Below are 27,241 nucleotides of genomic sequence, written 5' to 3' on the forward strand. Positions count from 1 at the left end.
GCTACTAATGTCAGGGTCTTCCGTGCATACTTCAGTTAAAGGAGAGGGCCTACAAGGGCTAGAAACATGTGACTAGGATTAGGGCAAAGGGGAGGAAACATTCTGGGATGGGAACTCTTGAAAAAGGAGCTGGGAAAACCACTAGATAAACTTCTACCTAAATTTCACTTAGGAATCACTCTAAAGTCAGACAGTTTGATGGGCTCATTACCTGATACAGTTGAGAATATTCTAGCAGAAAAGAGAAACTTCATTGAGGACAGAGTAATCACATCTACAGAATTTAATTTTTTTTAATGCTTATTTATTTTTGAGAGAGTGTGTGTGTGTGCAAGCTGGGGAGGGGAAGACAGAGAGTGAGACAGAGGATCTGAAGAAGACTCTGCACTTTCAATGCAGAGCCTGATTCANCAAGCTGGGGAGGGGAAGACAGAGAGGGAGACAGAGGATCTGAAGAAGACTCTGCACTTTCAATGCAGAGCCTGATTCAGGTCTTGAAATCACTAACTGTGAGATCATGGCCTGAGCCGAAGTTGGACTGAGCAACCTGGGAGTCCCTCTATATAATTTTAGATGATACAGATCATTCTTAATCCCTAGGACAAGAATATTGCCTGAAATGTCATATTTCACCAAATACTCACTGAATACACTGGATAATAAAAAGTACATGAATGTGGTAATTAAGAAAGTTAAAAATAACTAGACACAGGGGCGACTGGGTGGCTCAGTCGGTTAAGTGTCCGACTTGGGCTCAGGTCATGATTTCACAGTTTATGGGTTCGAGCCCCAGCCTCTGTGCTGACAGCTAGCTCAGAGCCCGGAGCCTGCTTCAGATTCTGAATCTCCCTCTCTCTCTGACACTCCCCTGCTCATGCTTGTCTCTCTCTCTCAGAAAAATGAAAAACAAAAAAACCATTAAAAAAAATAACTAGACACAAATATTTTGTGGTGTAACTGATTACCGAGTATGGAGAGGCTAAAACCGTTCCTTCATTGAAAAATTTTTCTGGTATAAAAAACACAATCAACTGAGATGTAAACACATCTTATAAAATATCAAAAGTGGTCACTAAGGTGGTTTACAGTTCTTAAAAAAATCTAGGACTAAAAGTAAAAATATTCACTATTGATAAAAGCATCCATTGCTGCATAGAATATTCTAAAGAAATAAGGCTTGTTAATATAAAAGGAGTTTGTCCAGAAGACACCATGGCTTTTAAGGAGCAGTTCTCTAACAAATCGGTGGAATCACTGGCAAAGCCAACACTCTAGAAAGAATATAATCCTGCTACTCTGGATACTCCAGAGTACTGACAGTCCTGATAATGATTCGTGGAATCTGCATAGGAGATTGCAAAAAGGCTAGGATAAGGAAAATGAAAGAGCAAATGATGGGCTCTGTCTTCTGTTTGCATACAAGGTGTTTCAACTAATAACATCCACCCAGGGAGACCAGGTGGCTCAGTTGGTTAAGTGTCCAACTTCAGCTCAGGTCATGATCTTGCAGTCTGTGAGTTCGAGCCCCATGTCGGGCTCTGTGCTGACAGCTCAGGGTCTGGAGCCTGCTTCGGATTCTGTGTCTCCCTCTCTCTCTGCCCCTCCCCTGCTCACATTTGGTCTCTCTCTCTCTCTCAAAATAAATAAACATTAAAACAAATTTTAAAAAATAACATCTACTCAGCTACCACCCTTTGGTTGGGCCCTTTGTGCCAAAAATAGTAAGCACAGTATAAAGCTTAGCTCCTTAAAAATTCCCCTAACAATCCAATAAGGTATGTATCGCTAGTACTATTTTATTGATGATGAAATTCAAGCAACAGGTTAGGAAACTTATTGAAGGCTGCAGAATTTATTTTTTTTTTTTAATGTTTTATTTATTTCTAGGAGAGAGAGACAGACAGCGTGAGCAGGGGAGGGTCAGAGAGAGAGGGAGGCACAGACTGAAACAGGCTCCCGGCTCTGAGCTGGCAGTCAGCACAGAGCCCGANAAGTCGCTTAACCGACTAAGCCACCCAGGCGCCCCATGAAGGCTGCAGAATTTAAAACCACATCTGTCTGCCTCTAAACCTATTTTGTTTCCTTTTCCACGTATTTTTTTAATTCAAAAGATTCCTGACAAAGGAAACAGAATTCAGAAATAACTTCTTTCAAATAGAAGAAATTAAGAAACTATTTTTTAACATTTAGAGAACAAAATTAAAGCTATACATTAAAAAGAGAAGTGACTCCATATCTTGGATTTCTAAGGACAATTTCTATATTTATCATCTAGTACAAAAAAAAGCTTTTAAAACTTGATTAACTGTAAAACATTTTTAAGTGTCTGAAATAATGTAGAGTTTACCACATACTGAGTGACCGGCACTGTAGTTTGTCGTTATTTTGCCAAAACAAAAACTGAATAAAATTTTTTGTTCATTTGAAATCTCAATTTTTGTGATCCAACTGTTTTGACTTTGAAATATCAACACTGTAACATTGTACCTATGGTTCTCAATGCACAGGATTCAGAGGGTTTCTATCTATACATAAAATTGAAAAGAGACACACATCAACTCCAAGGAATATTTGGCTGGCTATGTGGGTANTTCTTATAATGTATTTCAATACCTCTTTATTTACCTTGTTTATTTATTTTTAATTTATATCCAAGTGAGTTAGCATATAGTGTATTAATGATTTCGGGAGTAGATTCCAGTGACACATCATGTATATATAACAACCAGTGCTCATCCCAGCAAGTGTCTTCCTTAATGCCCCTTGCCCATTTAGCTCATCCACCCCCACAGCCCCTCCAGCAATCCTCAGTTTGTTCTCTATGTTTAAGAGATATTGGGGTGCCTGGGTGGCTTAGTCGGTTAAGCGTCCGACTTNGCTCATCTGTTTTGTTTCTAAAATTCCACATATAGTGGAGTCATGATATTTGTCTTTCTTTTTTAAGTTTATTTATTTTTGACAGAGAGAGAGAGGGAGAGAGTGCACAAGTGAAGGAAGGGCAGAGAGAGAATCCCAAACAGGCTCCACACAGTCAGTGCAGAGCCCGATGTGGGGCTCGAACCTATGAACCATAAGACCATGAGCTGAGCCGAGATCAAGAATCAGATGCTTAACAGACTGAGCCACCCAGGTGCCCCTCCTTTTCCTAAAATCAAACATGATTCAATAGGTTCTAAGAGATTTCCAACAGTAGCTTTATCTTATTTTCATTAAGCAATATTGTTGAGTTTCTGACATGTGGTTTTAAAAACCCCATTTGGAGCACTGATATGACATACCGCCCCAGTTTCTGATCTGGGTATCCTGGTGGCCCCAGAATGTGCATATAGATGGACAATAAGAAGTCACTGTGTTGTGGGAAGGGATTCTCTGGAACTCGGCCTGAGGCAAAGCCCTTGGTAGGTCTCCTCTTTTTGTTTAATTTTATGTTTGGAGGATGGCAGGGAGTGGCTAATGAAAATCATTGGTAAGGAGAAAAAAAGGACGGGCAGCGGCTCCCAGTGATTCCCTCACAGTCTGTTCTGTTCTCTTCCATGTTGCCTCTCTTAGGGTTAACGCTTCACTTCTATGCAAATTAGAATTGGCATCTTTGGTAGATTTTCCTCTAGTCCTGTTTTTGAAACTGCCTTCAACAGGACACCCTCAAGTCTTAAAATTCAACTTACATCCTTCAGAAAACCATGCTGATTGCACCAGATACATTCCTGTGTTCCACATTTCCCTTTCCCATTTCTGAAATCAGTACCACAACGCCCAGGGCCTCAAAAACTGGGCCTCTGTCATTGCCGACCTGTCACTGTCATCTACCCTATCTAGCTCTGTATTTCTTCTTGCCAGATCCCCGGTCACACTTCCTAAGAAAATCATTTGGATTTGTGAGGACTACCTGGGTTAAGTACTCCAGACCAGGAGGGCAGTTTGGTATAGGAGGCGGCCCTGGCATCCATGTTATTGGAACGGGCTGATTTGGCATTTGGTATTTGCCAGGCTGGTACTGGGTGGGATGGGCAGCAACAGCTGGCCGGTACGGGAAGAAGGTACTGGGCTGCTGCGGACTGTGGTATCCCACTGGCCAGCCTCCCGCGTAGCCTGCAGGTGGAGCGACAGCTGGTCCAGGGGGTCCTGTATCCAAGACCAAATGAAAACATTATACACTATTAACACTATAACCCAGTGGAAGTTAGAATGACCTTTTACATAACAAAGACATGTATCATACAATATCCACTTAAGAATAAAACATTATCCATTTTCTGAATGTGTACCATGTACCAACAATGTACTAAGGGGCTTTACATATTATCTCATTTAATCCTCTTAAACCTCAGAAGACAGTTATTCTACACAAAGGTATAGAAGATTTGAAACATCAAGTTATGTGTTGGCCTCTCTCTCTTTTAGGTTCTTCCTCTGGAGATATTAATAATATACCTACTCCATTAGGTTATAATGGGCTTAGCACAAGACTTAGAACAACCCTGGCACTGTACATTTATGTTATTGTTTATTACTGTTATTAAGGTCATTAACATAGTCACTTTAAAGGGGTACTTTTCATGATGGCTGTATCATTCACCGCATTAGCAGTCATTCCCTATCTTCTGCCCCAGTCCCTGGAAACCACTGTCACTACAAATTTGCCTAAACGGGACATTTCATATAAATGAAATTACATAACATGTATCTTTTGTGTCTGGTCTCTTTCACTTACTGTAATGTTTTCAAGGTTACCCATGCTGTAGCATGTAATAGTACTTCATTCCTTTTATCACTGAGTAATATTCTATTGCATGGACAAAGCACATTTTATGTATCCATTAATCAGCCGATGGACATTTGGGTTGTTTCCACTTTTTGGCTTTTGTAAATAACACTACTGTGAAATTAGTGTACGAGTTTTGGTGTGAACATAAGTTTTCAATTCTTGAGTATAAACCCAGGAGTGAAACTAGCCTTAATTTTTTGAAGAACTGGCCCAACTGTTTTCCAAAGTGGAAATTCATTGGTTTATACTCCTGCTGAACTCATTGATCAGTGCTGAGTGTTTGTGTGTGTGTGTATGTGTGTGCATATTCCTTATGATTTTCCACATACAAGCTGATGTCGTCTGCAAACAGAAATAGGTTTGTTTCTTCCTTTCCAATGTGGATGACTTTTACTACTTTTCCTTGCCAAACTGTTCTGCCTAAAACCTCTATACAGTGTTGAATAGAAGTGGCATAAAGAGATATCATCTTGCTCTTGACCTTAGGAGTAATGCTTTTAGCTTTTGCTATTAAACATGATGTTAAGCTGTGGGTTTTTCATAGATGACTTTTATTAGGTTAAGGAAGTTCCCTCCTATCCCTAGTTTGTTGAGTGTTTTTTATTATGCAGGATGTTTCATTTTGTCAGATGCTTTTTCTCTATCTAGTGATATGATCATATGATTTTTATACTGTATTCCATTAATATGATACATACACTGACTGATTTTCATATGACAAACCAACTTTATCTGATACTTGGGATAAACTGCATATGGTCATGGTAATAATCCCTACTATATATTGTTAGATTTGGTTACTACATTGTTAGTATTTTGTGGAGCATTTTTACATCTATATTTATGAGGAATATTACTCTATAGTTTTCACTGCTTGTGATTTCTTTGTCTGATTTTGCTAATAGGTAATATTGCTATCACAGAATGAATTGGGACATGTTCACTATTCTATTTCTTGTAATGGATTGGTATTAAAATATTCATTAAGCATTTGATAGAATTCACTAACGAAGCTGTCCAGGCATAGGCTTTACTTTGTCAGAATTTTTTTTAAATGTTTGTTTTGAGAGAGAGAGAGAGCACATACATGCAGGTGTGTGCATGTGCAAGTAGGGGAGGAGCAGAGAGAACAGGAGAGAGAGAATCCCAAGCAGGCTCCATACTATCAGTAGAGAGCCCTATGCAGGGCTTAAACTCACAAACAGTGAGATCATGACCTGAGCTGAGATCAAGAATGTTGCTTAACTGAAAGATTCACCCAGGTGCCCCTATCAGAAATTTTTAAGTGACTAATTCAATCTCTTTACTTGCTATATAGCTCTATTCACGTTTTCTATTTCTTCTTGGAGCCAGCGTCAGTTGCTTGCATTTTTCTAGGAATTTGTCTATTTCTTCCAGGTTTTCCAGTTGGTTGGCATACAACTGTTCACAGTGTTCTTTTAGAATACATTTTAATTTTTGTAAGCTTTTTAATAATGTCTCCATTTTCATTCTTGATTTTAATATTTTAAATCTATCTTTTTCTTGGTCAATCTGGCTTAGGATTTCTCAATTTGTTGACATTTTCAAAGATCCAACTTCTAGTTTTGTCCATCTGGTCCACTGCTTTTCACTATTTCATTTACCTCTATTTTAATTTCTCCTACTTGCTTACAGCTGGGCTTCTTTCTAAGGTGGAAAGTTGGGTTGCTGTTTTGAGATCTTTTTTAAAAAAATTTTTTTCTAATATTTATTTATTTTTGAAAGAGAGAGAGAACAGAGTGTGAGTGGGTGGGAGCAGAGAGAGAGAGGGAGACACAGAATTGGAAGCAGGCTCCAGGCTCTGAGCTGGCTGTCAGCACAGAGCCTGATGCAGGGCTCAAACCCACGAACCGTGAGATCATGACCTGAGCTGAAGTCGGACACTCAACCGACTAAGCCACCCAGGTGCCCCATATAGCTACAAATTTCTAAGCTCTGTCTTAGTTGTATCCTGTAAGCCTTGGTATATCGTGGTTTTATTTATCTCAAAGTATTTTCCAATTTCTCCTGTGATTTCTTTTGCCCTTTTAGTTATTTAAGGGGGTGTCAATTTCCTCAGATATCCCAAATTTCCTTCTCTTTTTATTACTAATTTTATTCCATTGTGAAATCTATATGATTTCAGTTGTTTTAAATTTGTTGAGATGTGTTTTATGGCTTAATCAGTAGCTCTATCCAAGACAATGTCCTATGTGCACTTAAGAAGAATATATACTCTACTGTTATTGGGTAGAGAGTTCTACATACATATCTATGTTAGTTTGCTTGATAGTATTATTTACAGCCTCTAGTTCCTCTTTGATCTTCTGCTTAGTTATTCTATCCATGATTGTAAGTGGGATACTGTAGTCTCCAACTGGTATTTAGGGAGTTGTCTATTTTACCATTTAATTATGTCATTATTTGTTCCATATACTTTGGAGCTCTGTTTTTAGATGTATATAATTGTTATATCTTCTTAGTGGATTGAAACTTCTGTTATTATAAAATGTTCTTAATCTCTATTAATAATTTTTTCCTTAAGGTACATTTTGTCTGATCTAAGTATAGCTATTTCATTGATTCTTGACAACTAAGTGAGAAACATCATTCTAATATAACATCTTACAATCTTTACATACATTTGTGGGCTGTAAAATCAATTTAATGATTCACAATTATGATGTTTAAAATAAGATTTGCCACACTAGAATATAGAAAACAATCAAACTGTATTGCCTATATGCTGTATACTCACTGAACTGAGTACTGCTTGGTGAAATGTTTAATATATATATATATATATATATATATATATATATATATATATATAAATAAAAGTTTACTGCTNAAATGTCCGACTTCGGTTCAGGTCATGATCTCACAGTCCGTGGGTCCGAGCCCTGCGACGGGCTCTGTGCTGACAGTTCAGAGCCTGCAGCCTGCTTCAGATTCTGTGTCTCCCTCTCTCTCTGCCCCTCCCCTGCTTGCTCTCTGTCTCTCAAAATAAAACAAAGACATTAAAAAAATTTTTTTAATACTATTTGAGGGGGCACTTGGATGGCTCAGTCGGTAGAGCATGGGACTCTTGATCTTGGGGTTGTGAGTTTGAGCCTCACATTGGGTGTAGACATTACTTAAAAAAAGAAAAAATTAAAAAAAAAAGAATGTTTGAAAGACAGTGATTTAAAGATCTTTTTGTTTAACCAATGTAAAGAAAGAAAAAATTCTATTCTAGAATGGAAAAGATGGAGACGACGTTACAAAACTGATGCATAGAAGTTTGTTTTCACCATGGTTGGAAATAGTTTTGTGGACACTTTCCTCAAAGGGAAAAAACAAATCCTACCTTAATATAGGTGAAACTAAGTTTCTCTCTGAAAATTGCTGTTTGTTTATTAAATTATTGTTTATAATGTGTGTATGTGCATGTATCTGTGTTTTCTTCTATATGTGCTCAAAATACTAGGATGTTGGTACAGAAGACAGCAAGGGGTGTGAGAAGTGTTAGAAACCAGGATTCACCTCATGTCTGAGTAAGTATGCCAGCGAGAACAAGACAAGGATGGTTAAGCTTAGGCTGTGATGTTGAATCCCCACTGATGGTGGTGTATTTCTCAGAGTAACCCAGGATCTGGGCTCTGTGGGTCTACAGACTTGGGAATCGGGTATCTTTTTGTTATCAAAAAGCAATTCCACACAGCTGTGTAGGACAGGGACTGATATTCCCTGAAAAAATGGGAACAGTCCATTAGTAACTGCTCTTTGAAAAGGTGACTCGTACAGAATGAAAAAGATTTGAAAGAGTGGGTTAAGGTGGAGACTGAAAGCCCATAGAACTAGTTCCTGAACACCATGCACACTGGGAAGGAACTCCTGTTAGAGGAAACTATGTTTACTATTTTTATAAACGAGAGGAGTTAATGCTTACTGAGGTTTCATTATGTTCCAGGCACTATCCTAACTACTTGACATCAACCTTACATGATAGGGACTATTACTATCCTTAATTTATAGGGGAAGAAACTGAGGCATAAGGAGGTTAAGTAACTTGCTAAAGAATCAATAGTGTCAATATGTGACATGGTGAGAATTAAAACTCAAGCATTCTGACTACAAGGGCACCCTTAATTAAATTATGATAATACTCCGTTTAGATCAAAGGCTAGGAAGAGGCTAGGAACATCCAAAATACGGCTCTGGATAGCCATGGCACTGCAGACTAAAAGAGCAACTCTAGCTGACAGCTGTGTTTTTAGGCCTTAAGTTTTGCACGGACACACACACATACACACACACACACACACACACACAACCTCCTATGGGATGTCACGGTATAGGAAAAAACAGCTTAGTTGGCAGAAAGCTGGCTTCAGAAAGAGTAAGAGGTGACCCAGCATAGAGGCAAAGCAGTGGTCTGCGGTCCGCCAATGCTGAAGAAACCAGCCACCACCAGGAAAGGACATTTCCCAAGATTTCCAGAAGTTGTTTGGGATGAGAAATAAAGACAGCACTTCCAGTAAGGCAAATTGGACCAAGGGTCAGATTCTGGTGATTTGGGCATTAATGGGAAGAGTGGCTTTTGAAGCTCATGAAGTCTGGGACATTTTGGTTACTCATAAAAACCCCACTCGTGAGCATCATGAATTGTAGAACCCTTTCTGCCAATACTCTCTGAAAATAAGGCCATGAAATAAATCAAACATTCCTTTATTTGGGAAACATCCCACAAGCTCATTTCAAGGACCTGCTTGCTTCTGTGCCTGCTGCCAGAGACAGAAAGAGGTAGAAAGACACATCTGTCTTCAAGGACATTCAGTTCTGGAGAAAATACACAGATTAAAAAATAAAGAGAATGGTTGTCAAGAAGCAAGTAATTTGTGTGATTAGAGGTGGACTCACACTGTGTGAAGAGATTAGAGAGGAGCAGCGCCTAACGCAGGCAAAGGAGGTACCCTGTGGTGCTACTGCTGACGTGGTAGACCCAGCCGGCACGTCCACAAGCGGCAACGGTTTTACGGGGAGAGTAGGTGCAAAATGAACAGTTGTAGGGGGGAAACCCAGCATTGCAGGGGGGGCAAGGTTATGTGTGGAGATTTAGCAGACACGGCTAGAAGAAAGGAGGGGAGTGAAGATTATGAAGGATCTATACTCTATGCAAAGAACCTAAACCGTATGCCAATAAAACAGTAAGTGAAGTCACTGGACTCACACTGAGAACCTTTGTGGATGAGGCTGGATTAGGAAGGAGGTGCCTGCCAGAATGCCGATGGAAGGCAAGGAGGTCTGGAATGCAGGAAGTAGTAAGTGGAAGAAGATAAGCAGTTCCCTCTCAGTAACAGACTGGATATGAGGAAAGATTCCCACATTCTGACCTGGGTCCCTGTAGCCTCCAGAAGAGGGAAAGAATAGAGGGAGTGTGTTTCGGAGCAAGATGCCCAAGCTGAACTGCAGACCACTGAGCTTGAGATCCAGGGTCCTTCCAGGGGAAGTGAGCTACAGGCAGCTGGAAATGCAAGTTCAGAGCACAGGAGACTGAGATGCGTGGGGGCTAAAGAAGTCTTAGGTGGTTAAAGGCAAACAAATTACAGAGATCACGCAGGAGGGCTTTATAAAAGGTTAGGTGAATGGAACAGGTGAAAGGAGACAAGGCGGGGCAGGGGAGTGTACCAACTCTGGGGAATACCAGTTTTTAAGGACAGGGGACATAACAGGTCTTGAGAGAGACTAATCAGGAGAGACTAAAAGAAAAATAACAGTAACTAGAAACAATGTCAAATTTGAGCTACATAAGGAAAAAACAGAAACAAAAATATCTGTGTCTTTAGAACAAAGCAGAAGAAAATACATGTTTCAGATTGTCATGAGGAATATACTTCAATTCCTGTAAGAACTGTGTTGCAGAGCACCCAACTTAGACTGGAAATCAGATATCCTTCCTCCCTTTTCCTGAACTATTTAAAACAATGCAACTGAAAGTCATATAAACTATCTTAAAAATACTGTTTTATCACTTGAGTGAGTTGCTTAATTCTTGTAATATTAACCATATGAGTTTTAAAAGATGTTATTTTTTTAGAGAGCAGGTGAAATAGTGAGAACAAGCGGTGGAGAAGTAGAGAGAGGATGACAGAGGATCCGAAGCAGGCTCTGCACTGACAGCAGTGAGCCTGGTGTGGGGCTCAAACTCATGAATGGCGAGATCATGACCTCAGCCCAAGTCGGACACTCCTAATGAGTCACCCAGGCACCCCAACCGTGTAATTTTTTAACATAAAAGTATATCATGTAACGAAATTTGAGGATCAATAAATTAGAAAATTTTAATTTAGGTTACGGGGCTATTCAGCATAGAATATATTTCTAAGCAAAATTATATATACACATTTATGTAATAGAATGGTTTCTGTTGTATGTATTATTCACAGGTGTTTGTTAACAAAAGGATAAAACATGATTGAATTATGTGTAATAAAGAAAGCATATTATATTCCCTTTTGTGAGATTTCTGTTTTCTCACTTATTTTGAATATTATCACCCTTTTTTATTTCAAGAAATTATAGGAGAGCCTGGGTGGCTCGTTTGGTTAAGCGTTTGACTCTCAATTTTGGCTGGGATCATGATCTTATAGTTCATGAGCTTGAGCCCCAATATGGAGCTCTCTGTATCTGACCATTTGTCTAAATTTGCATCAGTGACTGTCAAAATGATCTATATAATATATTCATTGTTCACTCTCTATCCAGGAATCTAGATTCCATTAGAACAGAGACACTACCATTTCTTCTTTTTTTTTTTAATGCTTATTTCTTTATTTTGAGAGAGAGAGAGAATGAAAGAGCTTGAGCAGGGGAGGGGCAGAGAGAGAGGGAACCTGCTTCAAATCCTCTGTCCCCTTGCTCTCTGTCTCAAAAATAAATAAACATTAAAAAATGTTAAATAAAAAAATAAATTATGTCATTTCTTTTCTTTAAATCAACTACACATAACAAAAGTGTCTTTATTAATTCTTCTCTTAAACACATTTGGTACAAAATTATTTTCAGTGGGAACACATGTCCAGTACTATAATGCAAGTAGAAATTAAATAATTGAACTTTAACAATTAATTAAAGATAAATACTTTACAGTATTTCAAGTTCCTTTATGTGAATTACAGGGACATAATTTCCATCTGTTGTCATAGATATATACATAGTTCAGCCACTAGGTGGCGATCACAATGAATTTTTGTTACTGTATTTCATAACCGAAAATTCAGTTTTATGCTCTATACCATAATGTTTTTCAATTTATCTAGTTATTTGATTTGAATGACATATCTTCTAATATCATGCTAATTTTTTTGACACAGAGAGGAAGAGACACTTTCCCAGACAAGCAGAACATGGTTTATAATCAATGTTACTTAGAAAGAGTAGAGGGATGCCTGGGTGGCTCAGTTGGTTAAGTGTCCAACTTTGGTTTCAGCTCAAGTCATGGGCTCACAGTTCGTGAGTTTGAGCCCCACATCAGGCTCTGAGCTGACACTGCAGAGCCTGCTTGGGATTTTCTCTCTCCCTCTGTCGTCCCCTGCTCAAGCTCTCTCACCCTCTCTTTCAAAATAAATATATGTTTAAAAAAAAAAAAAAGAAGAAATGGTAGTGTCTCTTTTCTAATGGAATGTAGGTTCCTGGATACAAAGTGACCCATGAATATACGACAGATTATGTAGATCATGTTGACAGTCACTGAAGTACATTTAGAGAATGGTCAGATACAGCATGATTATAATTTAGGACTGTCAACATTGTGGATTTAGTGGATCAACCCAAAAAAGTGTCTTAATTCCCCCTACCCACTTAGCCCATCTGCCCCACCCACAGGCCCTCCAGCAACCCTGTTTGTTCTCTGTATTTTAAGAGTCTCTAAGGTTTTGTCCCCCTCCTTGTTTTTATATTATCTTTGCTTCCCTTCTCTTATGTTCATCTGTTTTGTATCTTAAATTCCTCATATGAATGAAGTCATATATTTGTCCTTCTCTGACTGACTTAATTTCGTTTAGCATAATACCCTCTAGTTCCATCCATGTTGTTGCAAATGGCAAGATTTCATTCTTTTTGATTGCAGAGTAATACTCCGTTGTGTCTATATACTACATCTTCTTTATCCATTCATCTCTCCATCAGTGGACACTGGGCTCTTTCCATATTATGGCTATTGTCGATAGTGCTGCTATAAACATTGGGGGTGCATGTGCCCCCTGAAACAGCACACCTAAATTCCTTGGATAAATGCCTAGTAGTGCATTGCTGGGTCATAGGGTAGTTCTATTTTTAACTTTCTGAGGAACCTCCATACTGTTTCCCAGAGTGGCTGCGCCAGTTTGCATTCCCACCAGCAGTGCAAAAGAGATCCTCTTTCTCCGCATCCTCAACAACATCTGTCATTGCCTGAGTTAATTTTAGCCACTCTGATGGGTGTGAGGTGGTATCTCATTGTGGTTTTGATATGTATTTCCCTGGTGATGAGTGATGTTGAACATTTTTTCATGTGTCTGTTAGTCATGTACAGATAGTTCTTCCTGCCAGGCATGGTCCCTTCCTCCTTTTCTTTGAGTGAGAAATTCCTCATCAAGCCAGAAAAATCTGACTACCTCAGTTAGGTCTTCCCTCAAATCCTCGTCAGAGCCAGTTACTGTCATCTTGGCCCTACAACATTCTCTTCATATTTTCATAACGGAGCAAAGAGAATGCCATCAGTACTTGTACAATTTCCTTCCTCAGTAGCCTACAAATATATTCTAATTGACATCTGGTAAACTACTTGGCATCCTGGAGACATTCAACACTTATTTACTGAATCACTCAATTAATTACTCTTCAAAGCAATCTTAACTATTATTATGGTTTTCTGAAGAGCTGAAAGAACCTTTCTGATTATTTAACCCACCTGGTACAAAATGGGAATTGTAGTCAGGAGGCGCATCAGGCCTTTGACTGGGAGACTTCTCCTCTGCAGGCTGCTCAGGGGCTGTGGGGATGACACCTGGGGAGAGGGAGGGGCCTTATTCAGAATGGAAGTGATAAGGTAATAACAAGATATATTCATTTTTTCTTGTCCATGAATATAACTAATATGAAATACACTCTTATAAGGACACATAATTCACTATGTATATTAGATTTTAACCTGTTAATATATATTGAGAAATTTTCAGGCTGACTATAGATTTTTTTTAAAAAAACTAAGCAATTATACACATTGTGCTATGATCAAAGCAGCACACTTTCATGCTGGTGGTCCGGTTGACTTCATGCTGATTCCCACCTACATGAACTCCTTGCACACTTGCAAAAACTGTTTTCCCCACTATATGTTAGGGAATACACAGTCATATACAGAGTGAACCTTATTTTTTCCCTAACCTTTTTTTGGAAAATCACTGTGTTTAAATAAATTCAAAACATAACATGATGAATAACAATGGCTTACAGTGCAGTGGTACCACACACAACTCCACTAGAGGTGGTTTAATCTACACTGCCAGTAAAAGCAACCTTGCTTGCTGTAATTGCTGCAAGGAAGGAACTGAACTCACTTTCCATGATGCTATCTTGTCCCCTTGTATTCCCTACGAGGAAAAATTCTGAATCCATTAACCAACTGACTTTTATTGCAAGAAAAACCCAAAGCCCATTCAGTGGTGGTTCTGGTCTCCGGCCATCTCCTGCGTTGCTGGAAACCGCAGGGCCGGCTTCGGAGCCCTCCTCTATGCGGGCAGGCTAATGATTACTATACCCCTCTTTGCAGACTTATTTTTTTATTCTTTTCTTACTTAATTTTCTCCATGTATTTTAGAGATCTTTCAGTACATATGTGCCTGTATAAATCCCTTGGAATCCTTTTCTGTGAAAGGTAGATAGAAATGTTCACATGTATAAATGAACACATACATGTTTTCTCCAAATACTAAAAAAATTTTTTTTTAAACTCAAAAGGAAATAAACTCCAATTTTTTAAGAAAAAAAAATTGAAAATAAAGCATATTAAAATTTATTCATAAAAATTTACCTGACATTTTGAAGAATTCCACTTAGTCCTGAAAAATAAAACATTTTTTTATTTATTTTGAAAGAGAGAGAGAGAAAATAAGCAGGGGAGGGGCAGAGAGGCAGACAGAGGATCCAAAGCAGGCTCTGTGCTAACAGCAGAGAGCCCGGTGTGATGCTCAAACTCACGAACCATGAGATCATGACCTAAGCCGAAGTTGAACGTTTAACTGACAGAGCCACCTAGGCACCCCCAAAATAAAACATTTTAATACCTTATGATAGATATATGGTTACTCTTACTACTTAGTGATACATGTAAAAATCTGTAATTTTTTAAGCTGTTACCTTTCATTCATTCCTTCATTAATTCAACAAACACTGAGCACCTATTATGTGTCAGGCACTATTGTGGATGTTGAAAAGATAGCAGTATGAAATTAATATGATGCTGTATGTGAACTATACTGGAATGAAAATAAAATAGAGGAAAACAAAGAAGCTACAGCAGTAAACCAGATGGGCACACCTGGAGCTTATAACTAGTGGAGTTGGACTTAAAAACATGTCGAATTTTTAAGTTTTAAATTTAGATACAGATATGGAGGCAAGATGGCGGAGAAGTATGGAGCTCCATACATTTTACTCGCCCACATCTCTCAAACAGACAAATCCTGATACCATAGGACACTGAACCGCGGGAGTCTGGTAGGAAAAGAGACAGAGTCCACTGAGAAGACAGCCTCCTAGACATATGACTGTGAACTGGGGAAGATAGAAACAGGCCAGACCCGGAGACATGGAGGGGAGAGAGTCCCCTTCTCCGCAGGGAAGAGAAAGAGCAGCTAAAAATACTCATAGCACTGTCCCTGGAGAAGAGAAACACCTCGGCCCAGGACAGAGAGGGATCCTATCATCCCATCTCTAACCCAGAGGCGTTCAGAGAGGGATCCCAGTTCTAGCTGTGGCGCTGTCTTTGGGCTGGATGCCCTGGTCCCAGGCGGCGCCAGAAGAAACTGCTCCACTGCTCTCCCGGCTCCATCCCCGGCTGGGAAGCGGCCCAGCATGCGGGATTACATTTTGGGTAGTATCAATAAAGTGCGCGGACAAAGATATGGAAACGAGGTTGGGCTTAGGGCACAGAACACTGCCCACCTTGGCTATTCCTGCGGCACAGAAAGATAGGACACAAAAGAGTGATTTGCAACACTTAGTTCGAGAAGGGACCGGACGGGGCACCACCATTTTTCTCCCTACAGCCACCAAGGAGGGGCCTCAGGGAGCGGCCTGTGGGAATGCAGTGGAGGTGAGACCTGACTATACCAAACCATGCCCATCAGCACTGGAGGGCAGCTTTTTATTTTTTATTTATTTATTTTTTAACCAGAGCCCTCGGCATGACCAACATGGATGCACTGCCATGATTAATTCTAGATCAATTTTTCTATTCAGATATATTTTTCCTTATCTCATTCTTATCCGTCTCCTCTGCTGGACTGGGCACTCTGGTCACTGGTTTGCTTAAACGGTCACATTTAATGCATTCTCTAGATGCATACTCTACACTTCCATCATTATCTTCCTATCTCTCTCTCTCTCACTCTGGACTAATCAGACTGTATGGTTTCTTTGGGTAACATTATCTTCGTTTCTTTCTCCTCGCCTCCTACCATATTCTCCTCTTTCTCTCTGAATTAAGCCTCTTAGTCTCTTTGCCTGGTCATTGCCCAGTTTTGCTTCCTCCCTTTCCCTGTCATTTCTCTTTGTACATGCTCTTCCAACAGCACTGAATACACCCGGCTCTTCATTTGTATCTGGGAAGTCTGGTTTTATGCTTTTAGACTGTCTTTTGTCTCTTCTTTCTTTTCNTGAATTAAGCCTCTTAGCCTCTTTGCCTGGTCATTGCCCAGTTTTGCTTCCTCCCTTTCCCTGTCATTTCTCTTTGTACATGCTCTTCCAACAGCACTGAATACACCCGGCTCTTCATTTGTATCTGGGAAGTCTGGTTTTATGCTTTTAGACTGTCTTTTGTCTCTTCTTTCTTTTCNAACAAGCTTTTAAAACTGACAAGAGACAGAAATCTAGCCAAAATGATGACACAGAAGAACTCTCCTCTAAAGAAATTTCAGGAAGAAGTGACAGCCAAAGAACTGCTCAAAACAGATATAAGCAACATAACTGAACAAGATTTTAGAACAATAGTCATAAAATTAATCACTGAGATTGAAAAAGGCATGGAAGACATCAGAGAAGCTATTGCTACAAACACTATGAACCTTAAAAATAGTTGTGATGAATTAAAAAATGCTATAAATGAGGTGAATAAAATGGAGGCATCCAATACACGGATTGAAGAGGCAGAGAGGAGAATAGGTGAATTAGAAGACACAATTATAGAAAAAGAGGAAGCCAAGAAAAAGAGAGATAAACTGATTCAGGAATATGAAAGGAGAATTCAAGAAGTGATAAAATAAAACAGAACAATATCCGTATCATAGGAATTCCAGAAGAGGAAGAGAGAGAGAGAAAGGCACCGAAGGGGTACTTGAACAAAATATAGCTGAGAACTCCTCCAACCTGGAAAAGGAAACAGACTTTGAAATTCAAGAGGCACAGAGAACTCCCCTCAGATGTAACCTGAATCGATCTTCTGCACGACATATCATAACGAAACTGGCAAAATATAAGGACAAAGAGAGAATTCTGAAAGCAGCTAGGGATAAAAGGGCCCTAACATACAAAGGGAGACCTATCAGAGTGGTTACAACCCATCTACTGAAACTTAGCAGGCCAGAAAGGAATGGAAAGAAATCTTCAATGTGATGCACAGAAAAAATATGCAGCCAAGAATCCTCTATCCAGCAAGCCTGTCATTTAGAATAGAAGGAGAGATAAAGGTCTTCCCAAAGAAAAAATGGAAAGAATTCATCACCACCAAACCAGCCATACCAGAAATCCTAAGGGGAACTCTATGAGAGAAATGTTGTCAAGGAACACAAGGTACCAGAGACACCACTATGCATAAATCATACAGAGAACACAATGATTCTAAACCCATACTTTTCAATAATACTGAATGTCAATGGACTAAATGCTCAAACCAAAAGACATAGGGTTATCAGAATGGATAAAAAATATAGAACCCATCTATTTGCTGTCTACAAGAGACTCATTTTTAGACCTGAGGACATCTTCAGATTGAAAGTAAGGGGGTAGAGAAATATGAATCATGCTACTGGAAGTCAAAAGAAAGCCCGAGTAGCCATACTTATATCAGACAAACTGGACTTTAAAGTAAAGGCAGTAACAAGGGATGAAGAAGGGCATGATGTAATAATTACACGACCTATTCATCAGGAAACACTAACAATTATAAAAGTCTATGCAGCAAATATGGGAGTACCTAAATATATAAAACAATTAATCAGAAACAGAAACAATCTTATGGATAAGAATTTGCTAACAGCAGGGGACTTTAATACTCCACTTACAGCAATGGACAGATCAACTACACAGAAAATCAATAAAGAAACAATGGATTTGAATGACACATTGGACCAGATGGATTTGACAGATATATTTAAAACTCTACATCCTGAGGCCATGGAATTCACTTTCTTCTCAAGTGCACATAGCACATTCTCCAAGATAGATCACATACTAGGACATAAAACAGCCCTCAAGAAATATAAAAGAATTGAGATTATACCATGCACACTTTCAGATCACAATGCTATGAAACTTGAAATCAGCCACAGGAAGGAGTCTGGAAAACCTCCAAAAACATGGAGGTTAAAGAACACCCTACTAAAAAATGAATGGGCCAATCAGGCAATTAGAGAAGAAATTAAAAAATACATGGAAACAAATGAACAAGAAAATACAACAATCCAAACTCTGGGATGTGGCAGAGGCAGTCCTAAGAGGAAAGTATGTTGCACTCCAGGCATATTTCAAGACACACAAAAAAAAGCTCAAATACAAAATCTAACAGCACACCTAAAGGAACTAGAAGGAGAACAAGAGCACCCCAAACCCAGCAGAAGATGAGAAATAATAAAAATAAGGGGAGAAATAAACAATACAAAATCCAAAAATACCAGTTGAGCAGATCAATGAAACTAAGAGATGGTTTTTTGAAAAAATAAACAAAATAGATAAACCTCTAGCCAGGCTTTTCAGAAAAGAAGAGACCACCCAAATAGACAAAATCACAAATGAAAATTCATTTATTACAACCAATCCCTCAAGAATACAAGCAATTATCAGGGAATACTATGAAAAATTATATGCCAACAAACTGGACAACATAGAAGAAATGGACAAATTCCTAAACACACACACACACTACCAAAATGCAAATGGGAAGAGATAGAAAATCTCAACAGACTCATTACTAGTGAAAAAACTGAATCAGTTATCAAAAATCTCCAAAAAAATTAGAGCCCTGGGCCAGATGGCTTCCCTGGGGAATTTTACCAGACATTNAACAAGAGCACCCCAAACCCAGCAGAAGATGAGAAATAATAAAAATAAGGGGAGAAATAAACAATACAAAATCCAAAAATACCAGTTGAGCAGATCAATGAAACTAAGAGATGGTTTTTTGAAAAAATAAACAAAATAGATAAACCTCTAGCCAGGCTTTTCAGAAAAGAAGAGACCACCCAAATAGACAAAATCACAAATGAAAATTCATTTATTACAACCAATCCCTCAAGAATACAAGCAATTATCAGGGAATACTATGAAAAATTATATGCCAACAAACTGGACAACATAGAAGAAATGGACAAATTCCTAAACACACACACACACTACCAAAATGCAAATGGGAAGAGATAGAAAATCTCAACAGACTCATTACTAGTGAAAAAACTGAATCAGTTATCAAAAATCTCCAAAAAAATTAGAGCCCTGGGCCAGATGGCTTCCCTGGGGAATTTTACCAGACATTTAAATCAGAATTAATACTCATTCTTCTCAAGCTATTCCAAAAAAATAGAAATGGAAGGAAAACTTCCAGACTCATTCTGCAAAGCCAGCATCACTCTGATTTCCAAACTAGACAGAGACCTAGCAAAACAAGAGAACTACAGGCCAATATCCTTGATGAATACAGATGCAAAAATCCTCAACAAGTTACTTGCAAATTGAATCCAACAGCACATAAAAAGAATTATCCACCATGATCAAGTGGGATTTATTCCTAGGTTACAGAGCTGTTTCAATATTTGCAAATCAATTAATGTGATACATCACATTAACAAAAGAAAAGATAAAAACCGTATGATTCTGTCCATAGATGCAGAAAAAGCATTTGACAAAATACAGCATCGCTTCTTAATAAAGACCCTCGAGAAAGTCGGTTAATAAAGACCCTCGAGAAAGTCGGGGTAGAAGGAACTTACTTAAACTATGAGAAGCCCATAGCTAGTATCATCCTCAAAGGAGAAAAACTGAGAGCTTTCCCCATGAGATCAGGAACACGACAGGGATGTCCACTCTTACCACTGTTGTTTAACACAGTGCTGGAAATCCCAGCCTCAGCAATCAGACAACAAAAGAAAATAAAAGGTGTCAGAAGTCAACCTTTCACTTTTCACAGATGACATGATACTCTACCTGGAAAACCCGACAGACTCCACCATAAGCCTACTAGAACTGATCCATGAATTCAGCAAAGTTGCAGGGTACAAAATCAATGTATAGAAACTGGTTGCATTTTTATATACCAATAATGAAGCAACAGAAAATCAAGAAACTGATCCCATTCACAATTGCACAAAAAAACCATAAAATACCTAGGAATAAACCTAATCAAAGATGTGAAAGATCTGTACGATGAAAACTATAGAAAACTTATGAAGAAAACTGAAGATACAAAGAAATGGAAAAAGATGGATCAGTAGAATAAATATTGTTAAAATGTCAATACTACCCAAAGCAATCTACACATTCAATGCAATCTCAATCAAAGTTGCACCACAAACGCAATCTCTTCTCAAAGCTAGAACAAACTATCCTAAAATTTCTACAGAACCACAAAAGACCCCGAATACCCAAAGTAATATTTGCAGAAGAAAACCAAAACAGGAGGCATCACAATCCCAGACTCTAGCCTCTACTACAAAGCTATAATCATCAAGACAGTATGGTATTGGCACAAAAACAGACACACAGACCAATGGAATAGAATAGAGAACTCAGAATTGGACCCACAAATGTATGGCCAACTAATCTTTGACAAAGCAGAAGAGTATCCAATGGAAAAAAGACAGCCTCTTTAACAAATGGTGCGAGAAGAACAAAACATGCACAAAAATGAAACTAGATCACTTTCTACACCATATACAAAAATAAACTCAAAATGGATAAAGGACCTGAATATGAGACAGGAAACTATCAAAACCCTAGAGGAGAAAGCAGGAAACAATCTCTTTGACTTCAACTGCAGCAATTTCTCATTTGACACATCCCTAAAGGCAAGGGAATCAAGATCAAAAATGAACTATTAGGACCTCATCAAGATAAAAAGCTTCTGCACCGCAAAGGAAAAAATCCATAAACTAATAGGCAACCAACAGAATGGGAAAAGATAGTTGCAAATGACATATCAGATAAAGGGCTAGTATCCAAAATCTATAAGGAACTCACCAAACTCCACACCTGAAAAACAAACAATCCAGAAATGGGCAAAAGATATGAACAGACACTTCTCCAAAGAGGACATCCAGATGGCCAACAGACACATGAAATGATGCTGTGTCCATCATCATCAGGGAAATACAAATCAAAACCACGCTGAGATACCACCTCATGCCAGTCAGAGTAACTAAAATGATCAGAGGACTCTAAATGCTGGCGAGGATGTGGAGAAAAGGGCACCCTACTACACTGTTGGTGGGAATGTAAACTGGTGCAGTGCCTCTGGAAAACAGCGTGGAGTTTCCTCAAAGAATTAACAGCAGAACTCCCCTATGACCCAGCAACAGCACTGCTAGGAATTTACCCAAGGGATACAGGAGTACTGATACATAGGGGCACATGGACCCAAATGTTCATAGCAGCACTTTCAACAATAGCCAAATCATGGAAAGAGCCTAAGTGTCCATCAACTGACAAATGGATCAAGAAGATATGGTTTATGTTTACACTGGAATACTACATGGCAATGAGAAAGAATGAAATCTGGCCACGTATAGTTACGTGGATGGAATTCGAGGGTGTTATGCTGAGTGAAATAAGTCAGGCAGAGAAGGACAGAATGTTTGTACATATAAGTGGATCAGGAGAAACTTAACAGAGGATCATGGGGGAGGAGGAGAAGGGGACAAAATAGTTGGGGAGATGGAAGGAGGCAAACAATGAGAGACTCTTGAATACTGAGAACAAACTGGGGGCTAATGAGGGTGGGGGGGAGGAGAAGGGGGTTGATGGGCATGGAGGAGGGCACTTGTGGGGATGAGTACTGGGTGTTACATGGAAACCAACTTGACAAACTATGGAAGAAAAATAAATAAAAAATAAGATTAAATTTAGATACAGACAGTAAATTTAAATTTAGTTTTAGTTATATAATTCACATATGAAATAAAGCACAATAAAATTTTTTCACAAAAGACTTATATACCTGGCTTACATTTTTGAATACTTCTAATGAATACTAAAAATAAAATGTTTTAATGCCCTAATATATTTACACCAACTCAAATATATACTATGTATTATTACTTAGTGATACAAGTAACAAGTTTTGTGGGAGGGGATTTAAGTTTATTTATTTATTTTGAGAGAGCACACCACGTGAGCAAGCAAGGGTGGGACAGAGAGGATCCCAAGCAGGCTTCACGCTCGGCATGGAGCTTCACGCGGTCTCAATCTAACAACCATGAGATCATGACCTGAGCTGAAACCAAGAGTCAGATGCTTAAACAACTGAGTTGCCCAGGTACCCCGATTTTGTGATTTTTGTCTCCAATTAAATTTCATTAATTTTGTATTAATCCAATAAATATTTACTGAACACTTATTTTGTAGATGTTGAAAATACAGTAGTAAGTCAGAGAAACACTCACCCATCATGCTGGAGATTATATTTTAGTGGCATGAGATTAAAAACACATTAACAAATATTTCAGATTAAGTTGAGGGAGTACAGTTATAAAGACAAGTAAACAGTTCAGGAAAAACATGGATAGCAATTCCAGGAGGTTCAGGGAAAGCCTCTCTCAAAAGGTAACCTTTGAGCATTTGAACTATGAAAGGAGGCATTACACTAAAAATGCAGGAAGAGAGGTCTAGGATAACAGGAAATGCGTGCAAGGGCCCTGGGGTAGCACTGAGATCAGAATACTCAAGGGTGAGAAAAAGGTCAGGTATGACTGGGACACAAGGAATGAGGAGAACGGAGGGAACAGATGGAGACAAGTCTGAGCACACCTGAAGGCTGAGGAAAAATATTTGCGATTTGTTGTAACTGCAACAGGGACATCTTTGTTGGCCTTCCATCAGTGGAGAGATGAGATCTGATTATACTTTATCTTGGGGAGACAAGAGTGGATGTACACAGTGAGGACAGATAGCAGCAGTGATCCAGGTGAGACCAATGCTGCCTCAGACTGGGGAGGTAACACTAGGGAGAGTTGAATGTGGTCAGAAGCAGAACCTCCATGAGTTTCTGATGGACTAAGGAAAAGAGAGGAGTCAAGGATGAGTGTCAGTTTTCAGGCCAGGTACCTGAGTTGACTGCAATGCCGTTAGATGAACTCAAGAGGAAGATGGTAGGGAAAATGCTGGGGACTGGGGAGGGTAGGAATCAAAAGTTCAAACTAGGTATGTTTTGTTTAAAAAGAGGCCAAAATAAGTTTATTTTATTTAAATAAACAGTAGATAATGTAAACATTATGAAAATAACTCAAGAAAAGTATACCAGATGTTGAGATGGCATTTAAAACAAGGGGTGGGGAAAGATTTCAGGAATCACTCAAGATTGAAAAAAAGAAAAAAGAAGTTATTATCAGGGAAAGGAATTTTAGGATTTTTGAGTTCTGGATGGTAACAATTAACAGGGAGAACATCAACAAAGGCCATAATTTACCAAATGCTTATCTCATGTCAGACAACAGGTTGAGCACTTTCCATATATTATCTTTAATCATATTATCTCTCTCATATATAAATGGCCAACCCTGCTAAAGTCAAGTACTTCTAAATTCAAAGTTTCTTTTGGATTTTCTTTCCAATGTGTTGACCTATTCATTAGATTACAAAATGTGGTCATCTGTGTAGTTTGAGCTAAGTAGAAAGTCATCAATGTAGAGTAGGTATGTCAAAGAAACCTTAGGTCACCATATAAGACAGTAGTCAATATGGATACTGAATACAGCTCATTGAATACCACCAAGGCATAAGCCAGTGTATAGATTATCCAGGTCAAATGACTGTCTTGCCAAACCTGGGTCAAGTACCACCAACCTTATACCATTTCCACTCACATCTGGAACTTCAGCTAGTTGTACAAAGTCCTATGTGTCTTAAGGCTAAAAAAGTATTCTGGGGCACACCTAAAAGCCAGACCCAACTGCACGCCAACCAAAGGAGTACATGGAATGGATCCTATTCCTTCAATGATGGTAACCTCTGGTGTTCAGAAAATGACCACACCTTTCTAGAATCTTAGTGTCCAACATTCTGGACACCCCTAGGAATATACCCTCAAGTGACTCATATACATGTACAGAGGACATAATTACAAAAATGTTAACACACTGTTCGTATTAAATTGAAAATATCCCTAATGTCTATCAATTGTACATTGGATAAATAAATTCTGGTACATTCATATGATACAAGAGCTTACTGTAGTGAAAATAAACTACAGCCATACACATCAAAGAGAGATGAATCTCAAAATTACAACACTAACCAAAAAAATAAAAGCAAGTCATTGGAAAACACATTATATCATTTAAGAATGTTCAACAGTGGAGGGGCATCTAGGTGGCTCAGTTAGTTAAGCGTCTGACTTCAGCTCAGGTCATGATCTCATGGTTTGTGAGTTCGAGCCCTGCGTTGGGCTCTATGCTGACAGCTCAGAGCCTGAAGCCCACTCTGGATTCTGTGTCTTTCTTTCTCTCTGTTCCTCCCCTACTCATGCTTTGTCTCTCTCTCTCCCCTTCAAAAATAAACATTCAAAAAAATTTTTTTTAATGTTCAACAGTGGGAAATGAAACTATTTTTTCTGATACATATATGGGGGAAACCTTAAAGAAAAGTTAGGGAATTCAGGAAAACAGTCACATACGGAGATGTGGTGTGGGACAATTGTCGTGTTCAGTAGTGCCTACAGGGGCTTCAAGTTCCTCCTAGATGAGTTCTAACAGGGTGGTGGAAAAAGGAGTGATGGGTTCTTACTAGTCTTTAAAAGGTACATATATGTTTAAATAGGCATGTGTCTGACATGATTTCACAGTAAAAAAAAAGAACTATTTGACAGTTATATGTGAGAATAACCTTCTAACTGAACATGTGCTTTTCCTTTCTACCTTAATCCTGAAAACTGGAAACCATGAGGAAACAGTGATGGAGAGGAATCAGATTATTAAGTGCCTTAGTGAAAAGAAGTGAATTATCCATCCCTCCATCCGTCCTTCCTTCCGTCCGTCATCTATTCAAACTATGTATAGTGGCAAACGGTAGAGTGCAAAAGTGGCAAAGTTTAACAACTGCTGGATTTAAGTAAAGATAGAAATTCGAGTATTTTTTATGTTCAAGATAAAAACTTGATGGGGGCGCTTGGGTGGCTCAGTCGGTTAAGCATCTGACTTCGGCTCAGGTCATGATCTCACGGTTCGTGGGTTCAAGCCCCGCATTGGGCTCTGTGCTGACAGCTCGGAGCCTGGAACCTGCTTCAGATTCTGTGTCTCCCTCTCTCTCTGACCATCCCCTGCTCATGCTGTCTCTCACAAATAAATAAAAACATTAAAAAAAAAAGATAACAACTTGACGGAGGAAATACAGAATTCTCGACCCTAAACATGAAGTAGTACCTCTGGGTCCAGGCAGGGAAATATGTACTTTTAATACAGCCCAAGTGATCCTTGTGTTCAGGCTTGTTTTGAGGCTGATCTTGTGCAAAGAAAAATAACACTTCTCAACCATGCCAGGCAGAACTTAGAATTCAAGCCTGATTTAAGTGACTAACAACTTGAAAAAAAAAAAAAAACCCTTAAATTTTAAACAATTTATAAAAACGTTTTACAAAGCAACAAACATCAAAATCAAATATACGTTGATTCACAGAATTTGTTTACCTCCCCTCTCCTTTGAGATGCTAGTTTCTTTTCCTTTTTCATCCCAATTTATCTTCCCTTTGTTATAAAATGTTACTATAAGGCTTTACCCAAAGTGTTACATAAGGCAGGGTAATTTCCAGTTGGTACAAGTATGAATGTTGTAACTTAATCCTCCCTTCACATTCAATGGATTGTTTTCAGATTTCCCAGTCACTCGGCAAGGACACAAAGTGCCATAGGTTGACAAGAGGCTGAGTTTTGGCTTTACATCAGATGGAATTCAGATTAAAAGACTGAATGGTGTCTCCATAACAAGTTAGCGTGACATGGTCCCAAGAGCTATTAATTCCAAAGGTCTTTTGCATGTTCAGGGCTTAGGCTGCATACAGGGGAATTGAAGCCAACTGGAACCTAATAAAGAGGAAAAGGAAACATGGGCTGGATAGGACAAGGCGTCTGCTGCTCTGCAAGGCAGCCCTAGCATAAATGGAGTCTGACAGCAAGAGAGCATTTACATGGACACCTCCTGCAGCATCCAACATTGCGGCTGGGCTATCTCCTGCTCTTCCATTCCACCTCTGTAAACAGTGACAGACTAGTAAAGCTCAATGAGACCATAAGCTCTAGAGCCATACCATAGATGTCCGGAACCTCACTCACAAAACTGAGAAAAATGGTCAGCCTTTTGCAGTTGAATATTTACTGGAATCTGTCCTGGCATCTTGGCAAGGGAGCCTCCAGACCCATGATTATCTTGCAATTTTCTAGGCAAGAAGCCTTGTAAATTTGCTTATGCAGACTAGGACCTTGGGCTCTGCCTCTTTCCAGTGCCTTCAACTGCGAGAGGAGAGAAGAGAAAGCAGGAGGTCACTGTCTGTACAATTCCTCTGCTTTTTCCTGGAAGGGCAGGAAAAACAGCTAGTTCCTGCAAAGTCGTAGTCCATCTACCACAACTGCCCTTTCAGATTTAACATGGAATGTCTACAAGATGACATCCTTTGTATACACTGTAGGAATACTCGAAGGAGAGATTTGGTGGCTGGTAAATGATGTACGCCAGCACACGTCAGATAGTATGAACACCGGCTCAGATAGACAGACCCCAGGTATCCCTAATGGCTACGTGACTCTGACTATTCTGCTGTTG

At 39.0% G+C, this 27,241-nt stretch overlaps 1 protein-coding gene across 1 annotated transcript in view; it reads right to left on the minus strand.

The window, feature by feature from the left end:
• The window catches only part of PLSCR4 (phospholipid scramblase 4), a 149,924-nt gene that overhangs the window by 8,016 nt on the left and 114,667 nt on the right, over positions 1–27,241 (minus strand). Inside the window, exons 3-5 of the mRNA XM_077765847.1 lie at positions 14,820–14,847; positions 13,698–13,793; positions 3,887–4,122 (exon numbers count right to left, since the gene is read on the minus strand). Of these exons, the coding sequence (XP_077621973.1) occupies positions 3,887–4,122; positions 13,698–13,793; positions 14,820–14,826 (339 nt within the window). The 5' untranslated portion in view covers positions 14,827–14,847. The remainder of the gene's footprint in view (positions 1–3,886; positions 4,123–13,697; positions 13,794–14,819; positions 14,848–27,241) is intronic.

Source organism: Crocuta crocuta, unplaced genomic scaffold (assembly GCF_008692635.1).
Source record: "Crocuta crocuta isolate KB4526 unplaced genomic scaffold, BGI_CrCroc_1.0 scaffold54, whole genome shotgun sequence".
In the NCBI taxonomy this organism is placed as follows: Eukaryota; Metazoa; Chordata; class Mammalia; order Carnivora; family Hyaenidae; genus Crocuta; species Crocuta crocuta.